This window comes from Gopherus flavomarginatus, chromosome 22, assembly GCF_025201925.1.
Source record: "Gopherus flavomarginatus isolate rGopFla2 chromosome 22, rGopFla2.mat.asm, whole genome shotgun sequence".
In the NCBI taxonomy this organism is placed as follows: domain Eukaryota; kingdom Metazoa; phylum Chordata; order Testudines; family Testudinidae; genus Gopherus; species Gopherus flavomarginatus.
The window spans coordinates 19,485,845-19,507,686 of NC_066638.1; the positions used below are offsets into that span (position 1 = coordinate 19,485,845).

Genomic DNA, 21,842 nt, shown 5'->3' on the forward strand with positions numbered 1-21,842 from the left:
GCTCACCACCTGAATGCTGGACCCAAGGACTACATGCACAGACTAATAGTATATAAAAGTGTGACTGGCTCTCCAGGTAGATGCCTGACAAATCTGCTGCATAGTCAGGCTCTTCTTTGGCCCAGGAAGTTGAGTTTTGATTTGCAACTTACAACACAGATCATCAATATAAATCCAAGTCAAGTTTGCTCAAACTGTTCTGGATGCCTTTTGTCCCTTTTTGGGGGTTGTGGAAGAGGACAAAAATGTGGAGAATGTAAAGTCTTGAGTTCTAAGACAGTAACGTTTTAGGTTTCTATGACAAAAGGGCACTTTATTACAAAACACTAGGAAAGAACCAACGTTCCTGACATAGCACCACAAGATGATGGCTACTACAAAAACTTTTGGAGACAGCAAGCAGATGGCAAATGCCTCACTGATTGAGAACAAAGAATGAGATGGGTGAAGAGTGAAGGAAAGTAAGGTCTACGCTCTAGCTTTTCCATTCCCTGGACCCTAGTGAGCAGAGGATAAGAGCCAATTAACCAGCTGAATAACAGTTTCAAGAAAAGAAGTTTGCCACTTGAGGTGATGTAGGATTAGACCACTTTCCAAGATATCTGGCGAAAACAAATCCAAGGCCTACGGGAGTTCTGAATCTCTTAAAAAAATACTAAGCAGAAACAAATTCCAGACACTATAATAGAATTTGGAGGGGACTGCCTGTAGAATTTAAGGAGAACATCAGTTGCCTGACCAAAGAAACCAAAATATTTCAAGGAAACATTCTCAAAACAGGGTTGAAGATTCTCTAGGCCTTTGTGAAGTACTGGGCCTTGAGACAGTAGATATGGAACTAGGGGAAGGCAAGCAGATCCTCAGCTAACAGCATCAGCAATTCATAGAACCAACACCTAAAGGGAATCAAGAATTATCATCTTTCCTCTACAACTTTCAGATTCCTCCAAATTCAGTAAAAAGGGGTAAAGAAAATTTATAAATCTCTTCTTCCCTCTCCATTCCAAGGGATTAAAAAAGCATCCATTGTTCAAATGTCTCTGCACTCGCAACAAAAATCAGCATAAACTGGGTAGGCGTTCTTGGCTGTGGAAAGCAGATCCAGACCTGGATAGCCCAATTTTCAGCAGAATGGCCATGTGTTCAGGAGCCTTTCCCTTGACAGGAAGGCATTAGAAATGTAAGAACCTTACAAGATGAGCTGGTCTGAGGGAGGTAAGATAATGTTTTGCAAACATTATAAAAACTGCTTCTACAAACTAGTGCCTTGCTCCAAGTTCTGCTTTGCCTAAATAAGTAATCCACTATATATTGTCCAGTTGGATGACTATTAGGGCAAATTGCATGGACTGGAGTTCGAAAAAAATCCATACACTTCTTTGCCTCCTTGGCCAGGTGCCGTAAGTCAACCCAAAGATAAACATTGCTCATTGGCTTTGGAAATGACTGAAGAGTAAAAGTTGTGGAGAGGTACATTTTTGTTTAGATGCATGAGGTTTCCACAAGCCCACAGATTGCCTAAGGGTGGCTAAGAAGGAAATTACTTTTCTCAGAGTTGATTATAAAGTCCATGACTGGGCTGACCTTTACACTTGCTGTCTGCCTGCCAAGAAGGATGGAGTATCTAGAAACTATCAGCAGCCGTTGGCACAATATGCATCTTCTGTGAGCAAAATACTGTTGCTATGACAACCATTTTGGAGAATACATGCAGAGCAGATGGTAGGGCAAGATAATAAATTGAAATAGTCATGGTCCAGAGCAAACATCAGGCAACCTCTGCTTCATGAGAACATACTGTCCTGAAAAGGGGAAAAATGGGTCTGTCCTCTTTTTGCTTCTTTATGAAGATGAATGAAAGGCTGAAAGGGGTTTGGTTTTGAACCCACAACACTCTTCCCTCAGATGTTTCTCAGGCATTTAAGTGTGTGTGAAAGAAGTGAAATAAAACGAAGTTAAGTATTTTGAACATATGTCATCTCCCTTCTCAGTTAATCTGTAGTATCTGTGATGCCATGTTTATACTGTCTCCATGGTCCACAGGAAATTTCAGGAAAAAATTGCTAGGCTAGACATGTAATTCTAATGTGTGAAAAGAAGATGATTTTGGGGAGTGGAGTGCGGGGGAACAGAGAGGAGATAGGAAGAAATTTTTCAGGCCTTCTTTATACATCATAGTAAAAAAGCCTCAGTTATTTTTCGTTTGTGAGTCACCTGTAAGTTGATGGAGGCAAAACAGTCTCCTGGTTCTACTGCAGTAAGGGTGAAGTAATGCTACCCTGGCTCTACTTGGAAATGTCTAGAAGTGACAAACAACTAGTTCAGTTACTTTAGGTCTAGCTTTGACTCAGTTCTCCTGGTTCCTGGGAAACTGCAGATAGAAATGAGAAAATCCCAGGGCATCTGGTACTGTGCTCTTGCAAGTGAAACAGATAAATTGTCTACAATATGAGAAAGGGCTTCCCTGACTGATTTCCCAACTTTCAGCCTGTGTTAAACTGGAACTTTCTGGTGGGCTCTGGGCCCTACAGTCCTTTCCGGGACAGATATAGTGCTGTGCAGACAGCTACAGCCAAGGCTTCAAAGTCCACAGAAATAAACTGCCTATTATGATTTGGATAGGAATGTTTCCCTCTCACAGAAGCAAATCCTTTCTTCAGAGGAACTGGAAAGAACTAGGGCGATGGAGGAAGGAAGGAACCAGGCCTGATTTACCCTGAAGAGGTATCCCTAGCTGAGCAAGAGCTAAGGCAGAAATTGAGAAGGGGAAGCTCTTTGAAGAGAAAGGTCCTGCCAGTGTAGAAGGGGGACCAATGCAGGTGATGGGAAAGGGGCAGGTTAAGGAAACTGAAGCTGCTGTTACAAGACACGTGAGTAGTTTGCAGGAGGTGAGAATGAAGAGGTGACTCTTCTGGTTTAGCAGAAGGCAGAATTCACGAGGCAGATTAAGAAGGCAAACCAGAGATGGTGCTCTCAACCCCACTCAATCAACTACATGAAGTGCCTGGACTTGGGTGTCAGATGTGCTTCTCAGGAGGGGTAAGCAGCCGCCTGGCAAAGGAACACTTATTAGACCTCTTCAACACGGAACTGGTAGGGAGAACCAGGTTGTACGAGGCAGAGACAAGACCTGACAGTGGAAGTGATAAAGCAGGAGAGATTCTTGGCTCCACAACTAGGGTATATATTTCTTCTTCTCTTTGCTGCAACAGCTGCCACCATCTTCCCTGAACAACTTGAGGTAAGACATGACTGACCCATTCGTAGCTGCTGGTGTGATGTTTGTGTGAAGGTAGCTGCAGAAAGAACTAAGTACTAAGAATTTGTGGTCTGGAACAGAAAGTGATCTGATGATATATGGGAAAGCAGAAGCTGGCAGATCTGTGAATTAGGGTCAAAACATTCAGAAATTTAGGTTCCCACAGAAACATTAATGTCACATTGCATGTGGTAAAAGAAATACTACTGGCAAACAGAAGGTATTAACAGATATTTGTCCACCTGGCATTTTCCTTAAACTAACTTTAATTTGGAAAGCTATTTCCGTACAGGTATATTTCACAGTACCTGCTGATTGAAGCCATGTTTCTCCTCTATGACAAAGGTATTATATAGACTCCATGGTAGGCCAGTTACCGCACTGAAGAGTGTAGCAAGCAGCAGGAACACCAATGACTGAGCGATCTATACACAAGAAAAAGAGTTCCTACTTATAAACTTCTTACAACATAATTTAGACATCTTATTGCCAATAAAGCAATTGATATAAACAGTATAACAGGAACCGGCTGAAAGATAAAGCTAGATAAATTGAGGCTAGAGATAAAGTGCAAATTTTTAATGCTTGGGTCATTAACCAATTGAACAACTTGTCTGGAGATGTAGCAGGTTAAGACTCCAAGTAACTGAATAAAGTTTGGACATCTTTCCAAAAACATAATGTAGCTTACCCACAACATTTAAGCTTAATGAAGGATTTACTGGGTAAAATTCTTTGGCTTATGCTAATCAGCAGCTTGGACTAGATGATAATAATGGTCCTTTCTGGCCTTAATACCTATGAATCTATAAACACACATTTATTAGTATTTGAAGATAAGATAAGAAATATAAAGGGCAAAGAGCGAATATGTTAAGCCCAAAAACGTAACTGACATAGGATACCCTAATTAGAGCCCAGGATACAGAGGGAATTTATATACACAAATTTCTGATAACAGGATACCCTCCTGAGTCTTGATTTGGAATGAGTGCCATATAAAGAGCTGCATTATACATGGCAATCCACAACAAAATCCTTTTCCATTTAAGACTATAGAACTTTAATTTGGGTTCATTTCTAGGGTATAACAGTAAATTCTGTACTTCTAATGAAAGGCAATCTTCTAGTTCATCTAAAGGTCTATTCCCCATGCAGTCAAGTGAAGGTACCTAAGGTCCAAATGACAGACCTTTCTTGTTTGTTATTATAAGACCAGTGTCCCTGGTAGAGGTTCCACTAATCCTTTTGACAGATGTGTCAAATCCAGATACCACTGTTGTCTGGGCCACACTGGTGCTATTAAAATCACCCTGGTTTTGTCCAGTTTTATCTTATTCTCCAAATAAGGAGAAATGGAGAAAAAGCATATACCAGACCCTGACCCCAGTGTATTAGAAAAGCATCCAATACAGATTCCTTTTCTTTGCGTGCCCTGGAACAATATCTCTGGCATTTTCTGTTGTTGCTGGATGCAGACACGACTATTATTGGGTTCCTCCATAAACTGAAGAGGTGATTCACTACTTCATCCTTCAAAGACCATTCGTGCATCTGACCTGAGGACCTGTCCACATGATCTGCAAGAGGGTCCTGTCCCCCCGTTATGTGAATTACTACTAGATAAATATCACGTTCTAGACAATAGATTTTTGCCTCAGATCCCTAGGTGGCCCCCTCAAGGATTGAACTCACAACCCTGGGTTTAGCAGGCCAATACTCAAACCACTGAGCTATCCCTCCCTTAATATAGCTTTGAAACTTTACTATGCAGAAGAAAAATGCTGCTTTTAACCATCTTAATTTAAATGAAACAAGCATAGAAAATTTCCTTACTTTGCCTTTTTTTCAAAAAATGTTTCCCTCTCTTTTTTTCGTAATTTACATTTAAACACAATACTGTACAATACTTGCTTTTGTGTGTGTGTGTGTGTTTGCTGCTGCCTGATTGTGTACTTTCAGTTCCAAATGAGGTGTGTGGTTGACTGGTCAGTTCATAACTCTAGTGTTCTACTGAATATACATGCTCTGCCTTCTTAGGTATGCTGCAACAAGAGGCATTTTGTAAACATCCTGGGTACAAGGGACAACTGAAAGGAAGGGCTTGTACTGAAAACAGTCCTCTCTAATAACAAAATGCAGATTCTTCCAATTACACTGTCTTATAAAAATGTGGAAGTATGTATATCTTTTAAGTCCAGACCTGCAACCAGTCCTGGAGGGGAAGAGACAGTATTACAGAAGTTAGAGACAACAATGCAGAAGTTAAATTTCTTTATAGAAGTATCTCCTTAAATCCAAACATTTTTAAATTCTTAAATTTTCTTAAATCCAAAATAGGGCAAAAGCTCCCATTTTTGGGAGGGGAACGGGGAATTAGAAAAATAACACAAGTAAAACCCTTCCCCCTTGATCCTGTGGAACTACCTCTATTGCACCTAACTATAGTAGAAACTGAACCATGTTTTTAAACAAATTGAGATCTCTGTCCAGATATGAAGCAGGTGGGTTGGTTGTGTGTGTGTGTGCGCGCGCGGGTTTGAATTGAATTGAATTGTGTAAAACATATGAAATAACTTTTAAATCCATCTGTCTGATGTTATTAACTCCCATTGGTAATAAAAACAGGACAAGCAGTTTCAAAATAATGGACAAAATGTGCAAATAGACTGACTTGAAGCTCCATGTCCTTATGTCAAATCTGGTACCTTGGAGGAACTGTAGAAGATAAAGACAAAACACTTTCCTTTTATTATTGTGAGGTTTGATTTTCTTCCTCTGTTGTAGTTGATGTTTTGGGGTGTAACGTTGAGGTTGGAAATCACATGCCCTTCTCTGATAATTGTAATCATAGAATATCAGGGTTGGAACGGACCTCAGGAGGCCATCTAGTCCAACCCCCTGTGAACTGAAAGAGACTAAGAAGTTGAATATGCTCTTTAATATTTGTTTAATGGAGTTGAATATGGTCTCTTCCTTGTATTAAAGAAACCTAAAGATCTAGTAGTAGATCTTATATTTATACTTCCTCAGCATCCTCATCAGTCTGAATACTAAACAGATCTTCTCCTTCAAATGGAGGCTGGGGACATATCAGTTGGAAGTAACAAAGGAGAAGGACCTCTGAGTATTGGTTGATCACAGGATCGCTATGAGCTGCCAATGTGATATAGCTGTGAAAAAAGTGAATACAGTCTTGGGATGCATCGGGCGAGGTATTTCCAGTAGAGATAAGGTAGTGTTAGTACCGTTATACAAGGCACTGGTGAGACCTCATCTGGAATACTGTGTGCCGTTCTGGTCTCCCATATTTAAGAAGGATGAATTCAAACTGGAACAGGTACAGAGAAGGACTACTGGGATGATCCAAGAAATGTCTTATGAAAGGAGACTCTAAGAGCTTGGCTTGTTCAACCTAACCAAAAGAAGGCTGAGGGGAGATATGATTGCTCTCTATAAATATATAAGAGGGACAAATACCAGGGAGAGAGAGGAATTATTTAAACTCAGTACCAATGTAGACACAAGAACAAATGGCTATCAGGAAGTTTAGACTTGAAATTAGACGAAGGTTTCTAACCATCAGAGGAGTAAAGTTCTGGACCAGCCTTCCAAGGGGAGCAGTGGGGGCAAAAAGACATATCTGGCTTCAAGACTAAGCTTGATAAGTTCATGGAGGGGATGGTATGATGGGATAGCCTAATTTTGGCAATTAATTGATCTTGGACTATTAGCGGTAAATATGCCCAAAGGCCTGTGATGGGTTCTTAGATGGGGTGGGATCTGAAGTACTACAAAGAATTCTTTCCTGGGTGTTTGGCTGGTGAGTCTTGCCCACAAGCTCAGGGTTTAGCTGATCGCCATATTTGGGGTTGGGAAGGAATTTTCCTCCAGGGCAGACTGGCAGAGGCCCTGAGGGTTTTTCACCTTCCTCCGCAACGTGAGGCATGGGTCACTTGCTGGAGGATTCTCTGCACCTCCAAGTCTTTAAACCAAGTTTTGAGGAATTCAATAGCTCAGACATAGGTTAGGGGTTTGATACAGGAGTGAGTGGGTGAGATTCTGTGGCCTGTGTTGTGCAGGAGATCAGACTAGACAATCACAATAGTCCCTTCTGACCTTAAAGTCTATGATTCTGTCACAAGGGAGTTCCACTAATCTTAACCATGTGTGTCTCTTTTATGAGACAGCCAAAGCTACTGATCTTGCTTAAGTATCTGAGGAGTCAAAAGATGCTCTCAATGTCCTTAGTTCTGTCTAAGGAGAATGCTAGTGCTCTTCTAACATCTAGCATATGCAGAATCGTCTCGCTGTTGTTACAATGTGGTTTTTGGGGGAAAAGCAGGGAGAGGGTGCTACTGATTCATATAGAAGGTGGAGGCAACTTTAGGGAGAAACTTGTGATGAAGCCTCAGGATTACTTTGTCTTTTAAAAAAAGGGGGGGGGGATTAGAAATGCTGTCTTCATGGGCAGGTGTAAGAGGGAGCAAATTGCCATGGACTCAAAGGGAGGTCTAGTCAAAGCCCTGAGAACTAGGTTAAGATCCCAAGTCAGAGCAGATGGTCTTACATGCGGGAAGAAATTCCCAATGCCCTTAAGGAAGAGAAAGTTTCTCACCTTGTGCAGTAATGATGGTTCTTCGAGATGTGTCCCCCTATGGGTGCTCCACTGTAGAGTGTGTCGGCGTCCCTGCACTCCTGACGAGAGAATTTTGGTGGCAGTGTTGGCTCAGCTGACCCCACCATGCTTTTCCAAGAAACTAGCCCATGCTGCACAGGCAAACCCTCCCAAGTTCCTTCTCTACCACATAGTGTGTGACGAGAACTCCAAAGTAGAGTGAAGGTGGGTGGGTCATGGAGCTCCCACAGGGACACATACCTTGAAGACCCATCGTTACTGCACAAGGTGAGTAACTTCCTCCTCCTCCTCTTCTTCTTCGAATAGTGTCCCTGTGGGTGCTGCACTGTAGGTGACCCTGGAGCAGTATCCCGCACTGGAGACTGGGACTTTGGAGTTGAGGTGGTGATAGATAGTACCATAGCGCCGAATCTGGCATCTGCAGCAGAGTCCCCCAGGATGGCATAATGTTCTGCAAAGGTATGTGAAGATGCCCAGGTAGCTGCTCTGCAGATTTCTGATATAGGAATACCCTTGGAGAAGGCGATAGATGAGGAAACTGATCTCATAGAATGTGTGCACATTGCGGATGGGGATGCTAAATTGCGAGTCTCGTAACAGAGTTTGATACAGTTCAAGACCCATCTGGAGAGTATTTTGGCAGAAACAGTTGTGCCCTTAACCCTGTCCACGATGGAGAGAAAGTGTTTCAGATTTTCAAATAAAAGGCCAAGGCTTTCCTTATATCAAGCACATGGAAGATGGCTTCCCCTTTATCATGGTGAGGCTTGGAATACTATGATAGAATGTGAATGATCAAATTAGGGGGCAGGTGGGAGAAGAGGAATTCCATGTCCTTTGCTGGCACACAGTATTTTTATTGGCCTGCTTGCATGTTGGTGGGACTGATGCTGGGAGTTTGGCAGGGTTTAGGAGGGCCTCATTAATAGGGATGGCCATTCTGAATGAGACAGAGGGGTGTAGAATGTCCAAAAGTTTATGGTGTGCCTCATTCATCTCTTGTACTGGTAGTTGTAACTCATCTGTCACCCTCTGAGCTAGCTCCTGGAAAAACTTGAAGTTGCCTGTCAATGACAGAGGAGGGGACATCTCTAGTCTAGTCTGGTGATGAAGACAAGAAGCTAGTCTGGGGGGTAATCTCCTCCTCAACTTCAGCCTCCTGTACCTCTCCTAACTGTTCGGGGGCTTGAAAGCCTTCGATGCAGCAGCCAAAGGGAGGTGTATCATTGGCTCCTGATAAGCCAAGCTCGAGTCATGGAAGGCATGATATCTATGTGCCTGCCATTGGTCACAGTAAAGCCATTGAGAGAGTGGGAAGAGCACTGGAGGTTGGTACCACACCTGCCCATACCAAGGAGCTGGTGGTCAGAGGGGCAGTACAGTTGAGATCAATACTGGAAATAAATACCAAAGTGTGGATGAGAGGAGTGGCAGGAAACTCTTCTTCTTCGGCGATCCCTCAATACAAGGATGGTGTTTGTTAAGGGAGTCGGTGTATGGTGTGGAGCCACTGTGTTCTGCTCTGTGCCAAGTCCTTCCAGTTTGTTGGAGTGACACCTCCATTTTGAAGTTGTACTCTCAGTATGTCTTTGAGGTGCTTCCACTGTCCTTTGCAAGCCCTTCTTCCCTGACTTAACTGAGAGAAGAGTACTTGCTTCGGGAGGTGAGTGTCAGGCATACGTACACAGTGGCCAGCCCAGCAGAGGTGAGGCTTCATGACTTGCACTTCTAACGCTACTAATGTTGGCTGCAGAGAGACCACTGATGTTAGTGCGTTGGTCTTCCCAGCTGATCCTGAGAATCTTCCTGAGGCAGCGCTTCTGGAACCACTCCAGCCACTTGAGATGTCATCTGTAGATTACCCAAGTCTCACCCATAGAGAAGGGTGGGGATGACAACTGCCTTGTAAACAAAGATTTTGATGCCTGTTTTCAGATCCCTATAATTGAAGACTTGTTTGAATAATCTTCCAAAGGATGTGCTGGCACAGCAGATCCTACATTCAATTTCTGTGCCAATGCTGGCTGTTTGTGAGAGATGGCTGCCAAGGTATGGAAAATGGGGGATCTCTGCTGATGGTGTTTTGTGGAGTACCAAGAGTAGTTTGTGTAGGTGAGGGCTGATAAGAGTACCTTGGTTTTCCCGATGTTGAGACAGACACCCAGGCTGTGATAGGCATCTGCAGACAGATTTAGGATGCTTTGCAGATTGAGCTTTGTGTGTGCGTTATCTGTCAATTGTCGTGATCTTAGATTTTGTTTGGAGACATCAGAGATTGAGGAATTGGCCATCTATACAATACTCAATCCCAATTCTGTCAGGAAGTTGGCTGTGGATGAGAATCGGGATCATGGCAAGGTAAATGGAGAACAGTGCTGGAGTGATCACAGTGCTGCTTGACACCAGTGCAAATGAAGAATGGTTCAGTCTCTGAGAGGTTGCACAGAATGGTGGCAATCATCCCATCATGGAGTAGTCTGATGATATAAATGAATTTCTGTGGACAGCCAAATCTACAGAGCACCTTATAGGGCCTCATGATTGATAGAGTCCAAGACCTTGGTTAGGCTGATGAATGCTATGAGCAGTTCCTGGTGTTGCTCTCTGCACTTCTTCTGACTATGTCATGCCAGGAAGATTATGTCAGTTGTGCCTTGGGATGGTCTGAAGACACACTGTGATTCGGGGAGGAGTTCCTCAGCAAGAGAAGCAGGCGGTTTAGTAGCATCCATGCAAGGATCTTCCCTGCAATACCTCTGTAGTTCCCACACAAAGATTTGTCCCTTTTCTTGACAATGCTGGCGTTCTTAAAGTCAGGTGGAATTTCTCTGCAGGTCCAGATTTTGTAGAGGAGTTGGGAAAGTTTGTGCTGGAGCATTGTTCCACCAGCTTTAAAAACCTCAACGGGGATGCTATCTGGGCCTCATGCCTTGTGAATTTTTATCTGGGTAATGGCATGCCGGAGTTCCTCAGAAGATGGGGGATCAGCAAGGTGTTCCATTGCTGAGCATTGTGGAATGAACTTGATAGTGTCTTAAGAGACCATGGATTCAGGTTTAGTAGGCTCTCAAAGTGCTCTTTCCAGTGTTGTTTAATAGCTGCATTATCCTTGAGGAGGGTGGAGCCATCCTGCAAATGTAAGGGGGTTGGGCCTTTTGAGCTTGGACCATATATAACTTCTGCTGCTTGAAAGAAGCTTCTTATGTCATCCCGGTCTACGAAACCCTGGGTCTCAGAGACCGTCTCTTGCCACCACTTGTTTTTGATGTCATGTAGCCTCCTTTGGACTTCCGCTTAGAACAGGTGATAGGCCTCATGTTTTCATTGGTTAGAGGAATCATTTTGCCAGTTACAAAATGTATTTCTTTTCTGTTGAATTAATGCTAGGATTTCCTCGTTTTTGTCAAACCAGTCTTGGTGCCGATGAGTGGAATATCCTATGGTTTCAGCAAAGGCATCGTGAATGGTATTTTTATGTTGATCCCAATGCTCTTGAATGTCAATGATGTCAGGCAAGTTAGAGTATTTCAGACAGGTGTTACTGGAAAGTCTTGCTGCTGGCTTGGTCTTGAAGTGCTTTGACGTTGTACCACTTTTGCTTAGTCTGTGGATGTTTGCGGTGCTGCAGATACATGACTGATATTAATAATCACTGGTCTGTCCAACAGTGATCTGTACCTCTCATAGCTCGTGTTATATGACGTCGGTGTTTCGTAGTGTACAGGAGGCTCTGGGATGGAGGGTAGAGGAGTAAGGGTGCAGCAGGCTCAGGAGAGGGGGCAGGGGCCTTGGATCAAGGGGTGGAGTTGGGGCAGGCCTGGGGTTGAGCAGTGGAAAGTTGGCACCTGTAGCTCCAGCCCTGGAGTCAACTCCTATGCAAGGAGCTGCATATTAACTTCTGAAGAGCCGCATGTGAATCCGGAGCCCCAGGTTGACCACTCCTGAGTTAGAACATCTCCTAATGCCCCTGGGGGGGATGGGCAGACGGGCGTTCCCCCCAAAAGGGAGGGAAACGTAAACTAAAGTTTTCTTTTTCATTTTTTTTAAAAAACCCAACAGGGTAAATGGAAACACTCACTAACTATTAAGAAGAAAAAAAGAACCAAAAACAACTACTATTTATGCTAATGATGCAGAGAACAAAGAGACAACTGCTCACTCCATTCCAGGCCACAGCCTGTGGAGAAGGAAGTGAGGTGGGGTTTGCTTGCATAGTGCTAGATAGCCTTGAGGCAGACCATGAGGGAGGGAGAGTGCAGCTGAACAGACACTGTTAACTAAAATCCCTGGTTAGAGGCACAGGGGCTCAGATACACCTACAGTAGAGCACCCCTAAGGACACTGCTCGAAGAACCACCCCAGTGATGGTTCCGGCTGGAAATATTTCTGTGTTTGCGGGTCCAGTGAGGCTACATTGAACTGATGATAATATTTTTTCCTGGTTCTAATCTGTGATCTGCATCTCTCTTCTGGCCCCAATCCATTCACGGCTCTGATGGAAATGGAGACCATAACTTCCTTAAAAAGGAAAGCAGTGAGGAGTTCTTCTCCAGAAGCAATCTTAGGGGGAGGCAGCAACGGAGAGCTCCGTCTCTTCCCTATTATTTGATGACTCTCAGAGAAGTAGACAGCCTGATTGGTTGTAGTAACACATGACACATCCTGAGAGGCAGTACCTAGTATAACTGTCAACAGAGCTGTAGGCGGGTCTGCCTGAGGAACTACTGCTTTAACAGTAATACTATGCAGAGCTGTGCTATTTAATGAACTCTCATCAGTTCTTTTAATTGGATCCTTAGACTCCTGCAGACCCAAGAGTCTGGCTTTACAATAAGAGTCTGTCCCTGTAAATTCTCCTCTCTTTGTAATAAGGCCGACACCAAGGATTGCAACCAAATCTTTCTGAAACAGGACAGTTCCGGAAACAGAGTCTTTCTCCGAACCAAACCTTTTCTTCTTTTCCGCATCCATAACTCTCTAAGATTCTGCACTTGACACAGAAGCTGAATCGTTTGGAGACAAAGCCAGTCTCAGAGGAGCCACCACTGCTGTCAGAGTTTCCTGAAATAAAATTGCCGAGAGCCTGTTTTGTGTCTCTTTCTACACCCCTGTAGTAAACAATAAGCAGTTTGGACATTTTAGAGGGTGGATGACATTCCCTAAAACATTCCAAGCATCTGGCATGTGCATTGGATGCTGGGAATTTTATGCCAGGCATGAGACATCTTTTGAAACAAGACTTCTTAGTCATCTGATCTGATATGTTATCCTTTAACAATCTCAACTTAAAACTATAACACTATGCAAACTATCCAGCTACTATGTTTCTGTAAGGACCATACAACATGAATGTAATTATCCAGCTGATGGTGGTTGAAAGAACTGAGGTGTTGGAGCACCACACTCCTTTTAAACCCATGCCCTTGAATGTCTAGAGTTCGGGGTGGAGAAAGTTTAAGTATATTACATCAATACTATTACATTTATCAATTAAACTTGTAATCTCATTAAAAAAGATATCAAGTTAGTTTGACAAGATTTATTTTCCATAAATCCACTTTGACTGGCATTAATGTGACAGAGAGACTGCCGAGACTCATCAAGCCCTCAGATCGCTACCCCTTCCTGCTTCTCCACGTGGACACCAATGATACTGCCAAGAATGACCTTGAGTGGATCACTGCAGACTACATGGCTCTGGGAAGAAGGATAAAGGAGTCTGAGACGCAAGTGGTGTTCTCATCCATCCTCCCTGTGCAGGGAAAAGGCCTGAATAGGGATCGTCGAATTGAGGAAGTCAACAAATGGCTACGCAGGTGGTGTCGGAGAGAAGGTTTTGGATTCTTTGACCATGGGATGGCGTTCCAAGGAGGAGTGCTAGGCAGAGATGGGCTCCACCTAACGAAGAGAGGGAAGAGCATCTTCGCAAGCAGCCTGGCTAACCTAGTGAGGAGGGCTTTAAACTAGGTTCACCGAGGGAAGGAGACCAAAGCCCTGAGGTAAGTGGGGAAATGGAATACCGGGAGGAAGCATGAGCAGGACAGTGCAAGAGGGGAGGACTCCTGTCTCAGACTGAGAAAGCGGGACAATCAGCCAGTTACCTTAAGTGCCTGTACATAAATGCAAGAGGCATGGGAAACAAGCAGGGAGAACTGGAAGTCGTGGCACAGTCAAGGAACTATAATGTGATTTAAATAACAGAGACTTGGTGGGATAACTCACATGACTGGAATACTGTCATGGATGGATATAAACTGTTTAGGAAGGACAGGCAGAGCAGAAAAGGTAGGGGAGTTGCATTGTATGTAAGAGAGCAGTATGACTGCTCAGAGCCCCGGTATGAAACTACAGAAAAACCTGAGAGTTGCTGGATTAAGATTAGAGGTGTGAACAACAAGGGTGATGTCGTGGTGGGAGTCTGCTATAGACCACTACACCAGGGGAATGAGGTGGATGAAGCTTTCTTGCAGCAACTAGCAGAAGTTACTAGATCGCAGATCCTGGTTCTCATGGGAGACTTTAATCACCCTGATATCTGCTGGGAGAGCAATATAGTGGTGCACAGGCAATCCAGGAAGTTTTTGGAAAGTGTAGGGGACAATTTCCTGGTCCAAGTGCTGGAGGAACCAACTAGGGGCAGAGCTCTTCTTGACCAGCTGCTCACAAACAGAGAAGAGTTAGTAGGGGAAGCAAAAGTGGATGGGAATCTAGGAGGCAGTGACCATGAGATGGTCAAGTTCAGGATCCTGACACAAGGAAGAACGGAGACAGCAGAATACAGACCGTGGACTTCAGAAAGGCAGACTTTGACTACCTCAGGGAGCTGATGGGCAGGATCCCCTGGGAAAATAACATGAGGGGAAAAGGAGTACGGGAGAGCTGGCTGTATTTTAAAGAATCCTTATTGAGGTTGCAGGAAAAAAAAACATTCCGATGTGTAGAAAGAATAGTAAAATATGACATGCAACCAGCTTGGCTTAACAGTGATCTTAACCTTGCTGATCTTAAATGCAAAAAAGAAGCTTACAAGAAGTGGAAGATTGGACAAATGACCAGGCAGGAGTATAAAAATATTGCTCAGGCATGCAGGAGTGAAATCAGGAAGGCCAAATCACACTTGGAGTTGCAGCTAGCAAGAGATATTAAGAGTAACAAGAAGGGTTTCTTCAGGTATGTTAGCAACAAGAAGAAAGTCAAAGAAAGTGTGGGCCCCTTACTGAATGAGGGAGGCAACCTAGTGACAGAGGACATGGAAAAAGCTAATGTACTCAATGATTTTTTTGCCTGTCTTCACAAACAAGGTCACCTCCCAGATTGCTGCACTGGGCAGCACAGTATGGCGAGAAGGTGACCAGCCCTCTGTGGAGAAAGAAGTGGTTTGGGACTATTTAGGAAAACTGGACGAGCACAAGTCCATGGGGCCGGATGTGCTGCAGCCAAGGCGTTGGAGGATGTGATTGAAGAGCCATTGGCCATTATCTTTGAAAACTCATGGCGAATGGGGGAGGTCCCGGATGACTGGAAAAAGGCTACTGTAGCGCCCATCTTTAAAAAAGGGAAGGAGGAGGAACCGGGGAACTACAGGCCAGTCAGTCTCACCTCAGTCCCTGGAAAAATCATGGAGCAGGTCCTCAAGGTATCAATTCTGAAGCACTTAGAGGAGAGGAGAGTGATCAGGAACAGTCAGCATGGATTCACCAAGGCTATGTCATGCCTGACTAACCTAATTGCCTTCTATGAGGAGATAACTGGGTCTGTGGATTAGGGGAAAGCAGTGGATGTGTTATTCCTTGACTTTAGCAAAGCTTTTGATACGATCCCCCACAGTATTCTTGAAAGCAAGTTAAAGTAGTATGGGCTGGATGATTGGACTATAAGGTGGATAGAAAGCTGACTAGATTGTCGGCCTAAATGGGTAGTGATCAACAGCTCCATGTCTAGTTGGCAGCCCGTTTCAAGTGGAGTGCCTCAAGGGTTGGTCCTGGGGCCGGTTTTGTTCAATATCTTCGTTAATGATCTGGAGGATAGCGTGGACTGCACTCTCAGCAAGATTGCCGATGACACTAAACTTGGAGGAGTGGTAGATATGCTGGAGGACAGTGATAGGATACAGAGGGACCTAGACAAATTAGAAGACTGGGCCAAAAGAAATCTGATGAGGTTCAACAAGGACAAGTGCAGAGTCTTGCACTTAGGACGGAAGAATCCCATTCACTGTTACAGACTAGGGACCGAATGCCTAGGAAGCAGTTCTGCAGAAAAGGACCTAGGGGTTACAGTGGATGAGAAGCTGGATGAGTCAACAGTGTGTCCTTGTTGCCAAGAAGGTCAACGGCATTTTGCGCTGTATAAAGTAGGGGCATTGCCAGCAGATTGAGGGATGTGATCATTTCCCTCTATTCGACACTGGTGAGGCCTCATCTGGAGTACTGTGTCCAGTTTTGGGCCCCATACTACAAGAAGGATGTGGAAAAATTGGAAAGAGTCCAGCAGAGGGCAACAAAAATGATTAGGGGGTTGGAGCACATGACTTATGAGGAGAGGCTGAGGGAACTGGGATTGTTTAGTCTGCAGAAGAGAAGAATGAGGAGGGATTTGATAGCTGCTTTCAATTACCTGAAAGGGGGTTCCAAAGAGGATGGATCTGGACTGTTCTCAGTCGTAGCAGATGACAGAACAAGGAGTAATGGTCTTAAGTTGCAGTGGGGGAGGTTTAGGCTGGATATTAGGAAAAACTTTCACTCAGTGAGTGGTGAAGCACTGGAATGGGTTCCCTAGGGAGGTGGTGGAATCTCCTTCCTTAGAGGTTTTTAAGGTCAGGCTTGACAAAGCCCTGGCTGGGATTATTTAGTTGGGAATTGGTCCTGCTTTGAGCAGGGGGCTGGACTAGATAACCTCCTGAGGTCCCTTCCAACCCTGATATTCTATGATTCTAATGCTTTATTATTCAAGTTGTACATTAGCCAATCTATTAACTTGGAATCATAGAAATGTAGGTCAGGAAGGGACCTCGAGAGGTCATTTAGTCCAGTCCTTTGTGTTAAGGCAGGTCTAAGTGTAGTTGGACCATCTCTGATAGGTGTTTGTCTAACCTATTTTTAAAAACTTCCAATGACCGATGTGACAGTTTAGGTCAATTACATTTGTATTCCCGCTCCCTCGTCCTTTGAAGACACCCACTCTTCCCTCCCTCCTGGCCATGGTTTTTCCAGGCTGAACTGTTCTCTGCTGGTATCCCCAGCAAGCCAGACTGCCTAAACAGACGAGCATCTATACTTTGCTTTCTCTCCTTAGGCTAGAAACAGGGTAATTGCCAAGAGTTACCAGTTACACACAGCTCTTTATAACCAACCACATATATTCTTAAGGTGAAAGCATTACAGAGAAAACATTAAAAACAATAAAAGAACATACATACATGTTAAAAAGCTTACCAGAGGTCTCCCCTAACTCTAACTTTGGGCTCTGGCAGGTGTCAGTCTTTTAAAATCCACAACTGGGTTTTTCCCCATGATTACATGTTCATAACTGTCTCAGATTCAGAACCAGAACAACCATGAGTAATTCAGTCTTTTCTTTTTACAGCTTGGGCCTTTGATCGTGGCCTCATGTAACGTGAGCAGCAGAAAATAGCACACTCCTTCGTGCATAATTTCAAAAGGCTAAATTTTTGCATAACTGGAGATGGGGAATTTGCATTTACCTCCCCATAGACATTTTCCAGGAAAACCACTAAACACTTTTTATTCATGAAATCCATGCTTGTCTGGCACAATGTCTAATACAGTTCTTTGAACCTTCAGGTCTCATGTCTGTCACATTACATACAATCCCAGCCCACAATAATACATTTAACACAATGGACCTCAAAAACACAAACTTAATTTAAGATCTCGAAAGGGCATTTCAGGAAATTTGCCCTATCTGTCACAACCAGGATTCCACAACCTCTCTTGGAAGCCTATTCCAGAACTTAACTACTTGTACAGTTAGACAGTTTCACAAATATCTAACAAATTTTCTTTGCTTCAGATTAAGCTGATTACTTCTTGTTCTACCTTCAGAGAACAATTGATCACAGTGCCCCTTATAACAGACCTTCATATATTTGAAGACTTATAAGGTCACCCCAGTAATCAATTTCTTGAGGCCAGCTTTTTTAACCCTCCCACATAGGTAAGATTTTTCAAAACCTTTTAGCATTTTTGTTGCTTTCCTCTTGACTCTCTCAAATTTCTCCACATCTTTCTTAAAGATGAGGATGTTAGTTAAACAGAAATTAAAAGGTACAGCGCCAAAAGTGAAATCCCTTCAAGCTGCATGGAAACTTCTTAACAGAAGTTCGATTTAAACGTATATCCCAAATTAAAAAATGCAGTAAGAGAACCAAAAAAAAGTCCCACTGTGGGTAAACAACAAAGTAAAAGAAGCTTTGAGAGGCAAAAAGACATCCTTTAAAAAGTGGAAGTTAAATCCTAGAGAGGACAATAGAAAGGAATATAAACTGTGGCAAATTAAGTGTAAAAATACACCTCTACCCTGATATAACGCAACCCTATATAACATTAATTTGGATAACGTGGTAAAGCAGCACTCCGAGGGACCGGGGGGAGAGAGGCTGCGCACTCCAGCAGATCAAAGCAAGTTCGATATAACACGGTTTCACCTACAAAGCAGTAAGATTTTTTGGCTCCTGAGGATAGTGTTATATCGGGGTACAGGTGTACAATTAGGAAGGCCAAAAAAGAATTTAAAGAAAAGCTAGCCAAAGACTCAAAAAGTAATAGCAAAAAAATTTAAGTACATCAGAAGCAGGAAGCCTGCTAAACAACCAGAGGGGCTACTGGACAATTGAGAGGCTAAAGGAGCACTTAAGGAGAGTAAGGCCATTGTGGAGAAAATAAATGAATTCTTTGCATCTGTCTTCGTGGCTGAGGATGTGAGGGAGATTCTCAGACCTGAGCCAGTCTTTTTAGGTGACAAATCTGAGGAACTGTTCCAGACTGAGGTGTCATTAGAGGAGGTTTTGGAACAAATTGATAAACTAAACAGTAATAGGTCACCAGCACCTGATGGCATTCACCCAACACGTCTAAAGGCACTCAAATATGAAATTGCAGAACTACTAACTTTGATATGTAAGCTGTCATTTAAATCAGCTTCTGTGCCAGAGCAGACAGTTAAGAGCTACAAAAGGATGTCACAAAACTAGGTGATTGGGCAACAGAATAGCAGATGAAATTCAGTGTTGATAAATGCAAAGTAATGCCCATTGGAAAACATAATCCCAACTATCTATATAAAATGATGGGGTCTAAATTAGTTGTTACCACTCAACATACCCCAGAATGATATTAGCTTTTTCACAACTGCATCACATGGCTGACTCATATTCCATTTGTGATTCATTATAACCTCCAGATCCCTTTTAATAGTACTCTCACCTAGCCAGTTATTCCCCATTTTTTAGTTGTGCATTTGATTTTTTCTTCCTAAGTGTAGTACTTTGCACTTGTCTTTATTGAATTTCATCTTGTAGATTTCAGACCAATTCTTCAATTTGTCAAGAACATTTCGAATTCTAATCCTGTCCTCCAAAGTATTATAATCCTTTCACAGCTTGGTGTCATCTTCAAATTTTATAAACATACTCTCTACTCCATTATCCAAGTCAATGGAAATACTGAATAGTACTGGACCCAGGACATAACCCTGTGAGATCCTACTAGATATGTCCCCCCAGTTTGATAGCAAACCATTGATAACTACTCAGAGTAGTCTTTCAATCAGTTGTGTAGCCACCTTATAGTAATTTTTTTCTATACGTTTCCCTAGTTTACTTATGAGACTTGTCATGTAAGACTTTACCAAAAACATGACTAAAATCAAGATATACCTTGCCTCCAGCTTCCTCCCATCCACTAAAAAGGTAACTATGTCAAAGAATAAAGGTAGGTTGGTTTGGCCCGTTTTGTTCTTGACAGATCCACACCGGCTACTATTTAAAACCCTATTAGCCACTAGGTGCTTACAAACTGATTGTTTAATAATTTGTTCCAAGTACTGAAGTTAATTTGACTGGTCTATAATTCCTCAGGTCCCCTTTTTACCATTTTTAAAGACTGGCTAACACAGTACCTTTCTCCAGTCCGCTGGGACCTCACCCATCCTCCATGAGTTCTCAAAGATAATTGATAACATAAGAATGGTCATACTGGATCAGACCAAAGTTTCAAACAGTCCACTATCCTGTCTACCAACAGTGGCCAATGCCAGGTGCCCCAGAGGGACTGAACCTAACAAGTAACGATCAAGTGATCTCTCTCCTGCCATCCATCTCCATCCTCTGACAAACAGACGCTAGGGACACCATTCCTTAGCCATCCTAGCTAATAGTCATTAATGGACTTAACCTCCATGAATTTATCCAGTTCTCTTTTAAGCCCTGTTATAGTCCTAGCCTTCACAACCTCCTCAGGCAAGGAGTTCCACAAGTTGAATGTGCGCTGTGTGAAGAAGAACTTCCTTTTATTTGTTTTAAACCTGCTGCCCAGTAATTTCATTTGGTTGCTCCTAGTTCTTATATTATGGGAATAAGCAAATAACTTTTCCTTATTCACTTTCTCCACATCACTCATGATTTTATATCTAAAATATCCCCCCTTAGTCTCCTCTTTTCCAAGCTGAAAAGTCCTAGCTTCTTTAATGTCTCCTCATATGGGACCTGTTCCAAATCCCTAATAATTTTAGTTGTCCTTTTCTGAACTTTTTCTAATGCCATTATATCTTTTTTGAGATGAGGAGACCACATCTGTATTCAAGATGTGGGCATACCACCGATTTATATATGGGCATATTCTCCGTCTTATTCTCTATTCCTTTTTGAATGATTCCTAACATCCTGTTCGTTTTTTTGACTGCTGCTGCACACTGCATGGACGTCTTCAGAGAATTATCCACAATGACTCCAAAATCTCTTTCCTGATTAGTTGTAGCTAAATTAGCCCCCATCATATTGTATGTATAGTTGGGGTTATTTTTTCCAACGTGCATTACTTTGCACATTAAATCTCATTTGCCATTTTGTTGCCCAATCACTTAGTTTTGTGAGATCTTTTTGAAGTTCTTCACAGTCTGCTTTGGTCTTAACTATTTTGAGCAGTTTAGTATCATATGCAAACTTTGCCACCTCATTGTTTACCCCTTTCTCCAGATCATTTATGAGCTAAATTGAACAGGATTGGTCTTAGGACTAACCCTTGGGAATACCACTAGTTACTCCTCTCCATTCTGAAAATTTACCATTTATTCCTACCCTTTGTTCCCGGTGTTTTAACCAGTTCTCAATCTATGAGAGGATCTCCCCTGTTATTCCATGACAACTTAATTTACATGAGAGCATTTGGTGAGGAACCTTGTCACAGGTTTTCTGGAAATCTAAGTACACTATGTCCACTAGATCCCCCTTGTCCATATTTGTTGACCCCTTCAAAGAACTCTAATAGATTAGTAAGACACGATTTCCCTTTACAGAAACCATGTTGATTTTTGCCTAACAACTTATGTTCTTCTATGTATCTGACAATTTTATTCTTTACTATTGTTTAGATTAATTTGCCCGGTACTGACATTAGACCAGGAGTCCCCAACATGGTCCGCGCGGGTGTCATTGGAGAGAGAGACAAGCTTTCAGCTTACAGACCTGAAGAAAAGCTCTGCATAAGCTCAGAAACTTAGGGGGAGGGATAGCTCAGTGATTTGAGCGTTGGCCTGCTAAACCCAGGGTTGTGAGTTCAATCATTGAGGGGGCCACTTAGGGATCTGGGGCAAAAATCAGTACTAGTGAAGGCAGGGGGCTGGACTTGATGACCTTTCAAGGCCCCTTCCAGTTCTAGGAGATGGGTATATCTCCAATTATTTATTTATTTATTTAGTGTGTCTCAC

The 21,842-nt window shown here is 42.9% G+C and overlaps 1 protein-coding gene across 2 annotated transcripts in view; it reads right to left on the reverse strand.

The window, feature by feature from the left end:
• Positions 1-21,842, reverse strand: part of ZMPSTE24 (zinc metallopeptidase STE24) — an 88,841-nt gene that overhangs the window by 50,125 nt on the left and 16,874 nt on the right. The window contains exon 4 of one of the 2 annotated variants that reach the window (XM_050932344.1): positions 3,568-3,684. The exons of the other annotated variant lie outside the window; for it this stretch is intronic. Within the exon in view, the coding sequence (XP_050788301.1) occupies positions 3,568-3,684 (117 nt within the window). The remainder of the gene's footprint in view (positions 1-3,567; positions 3,685-21,842) is intronic. 2 annotated transcript variants of the gene reach the window in all.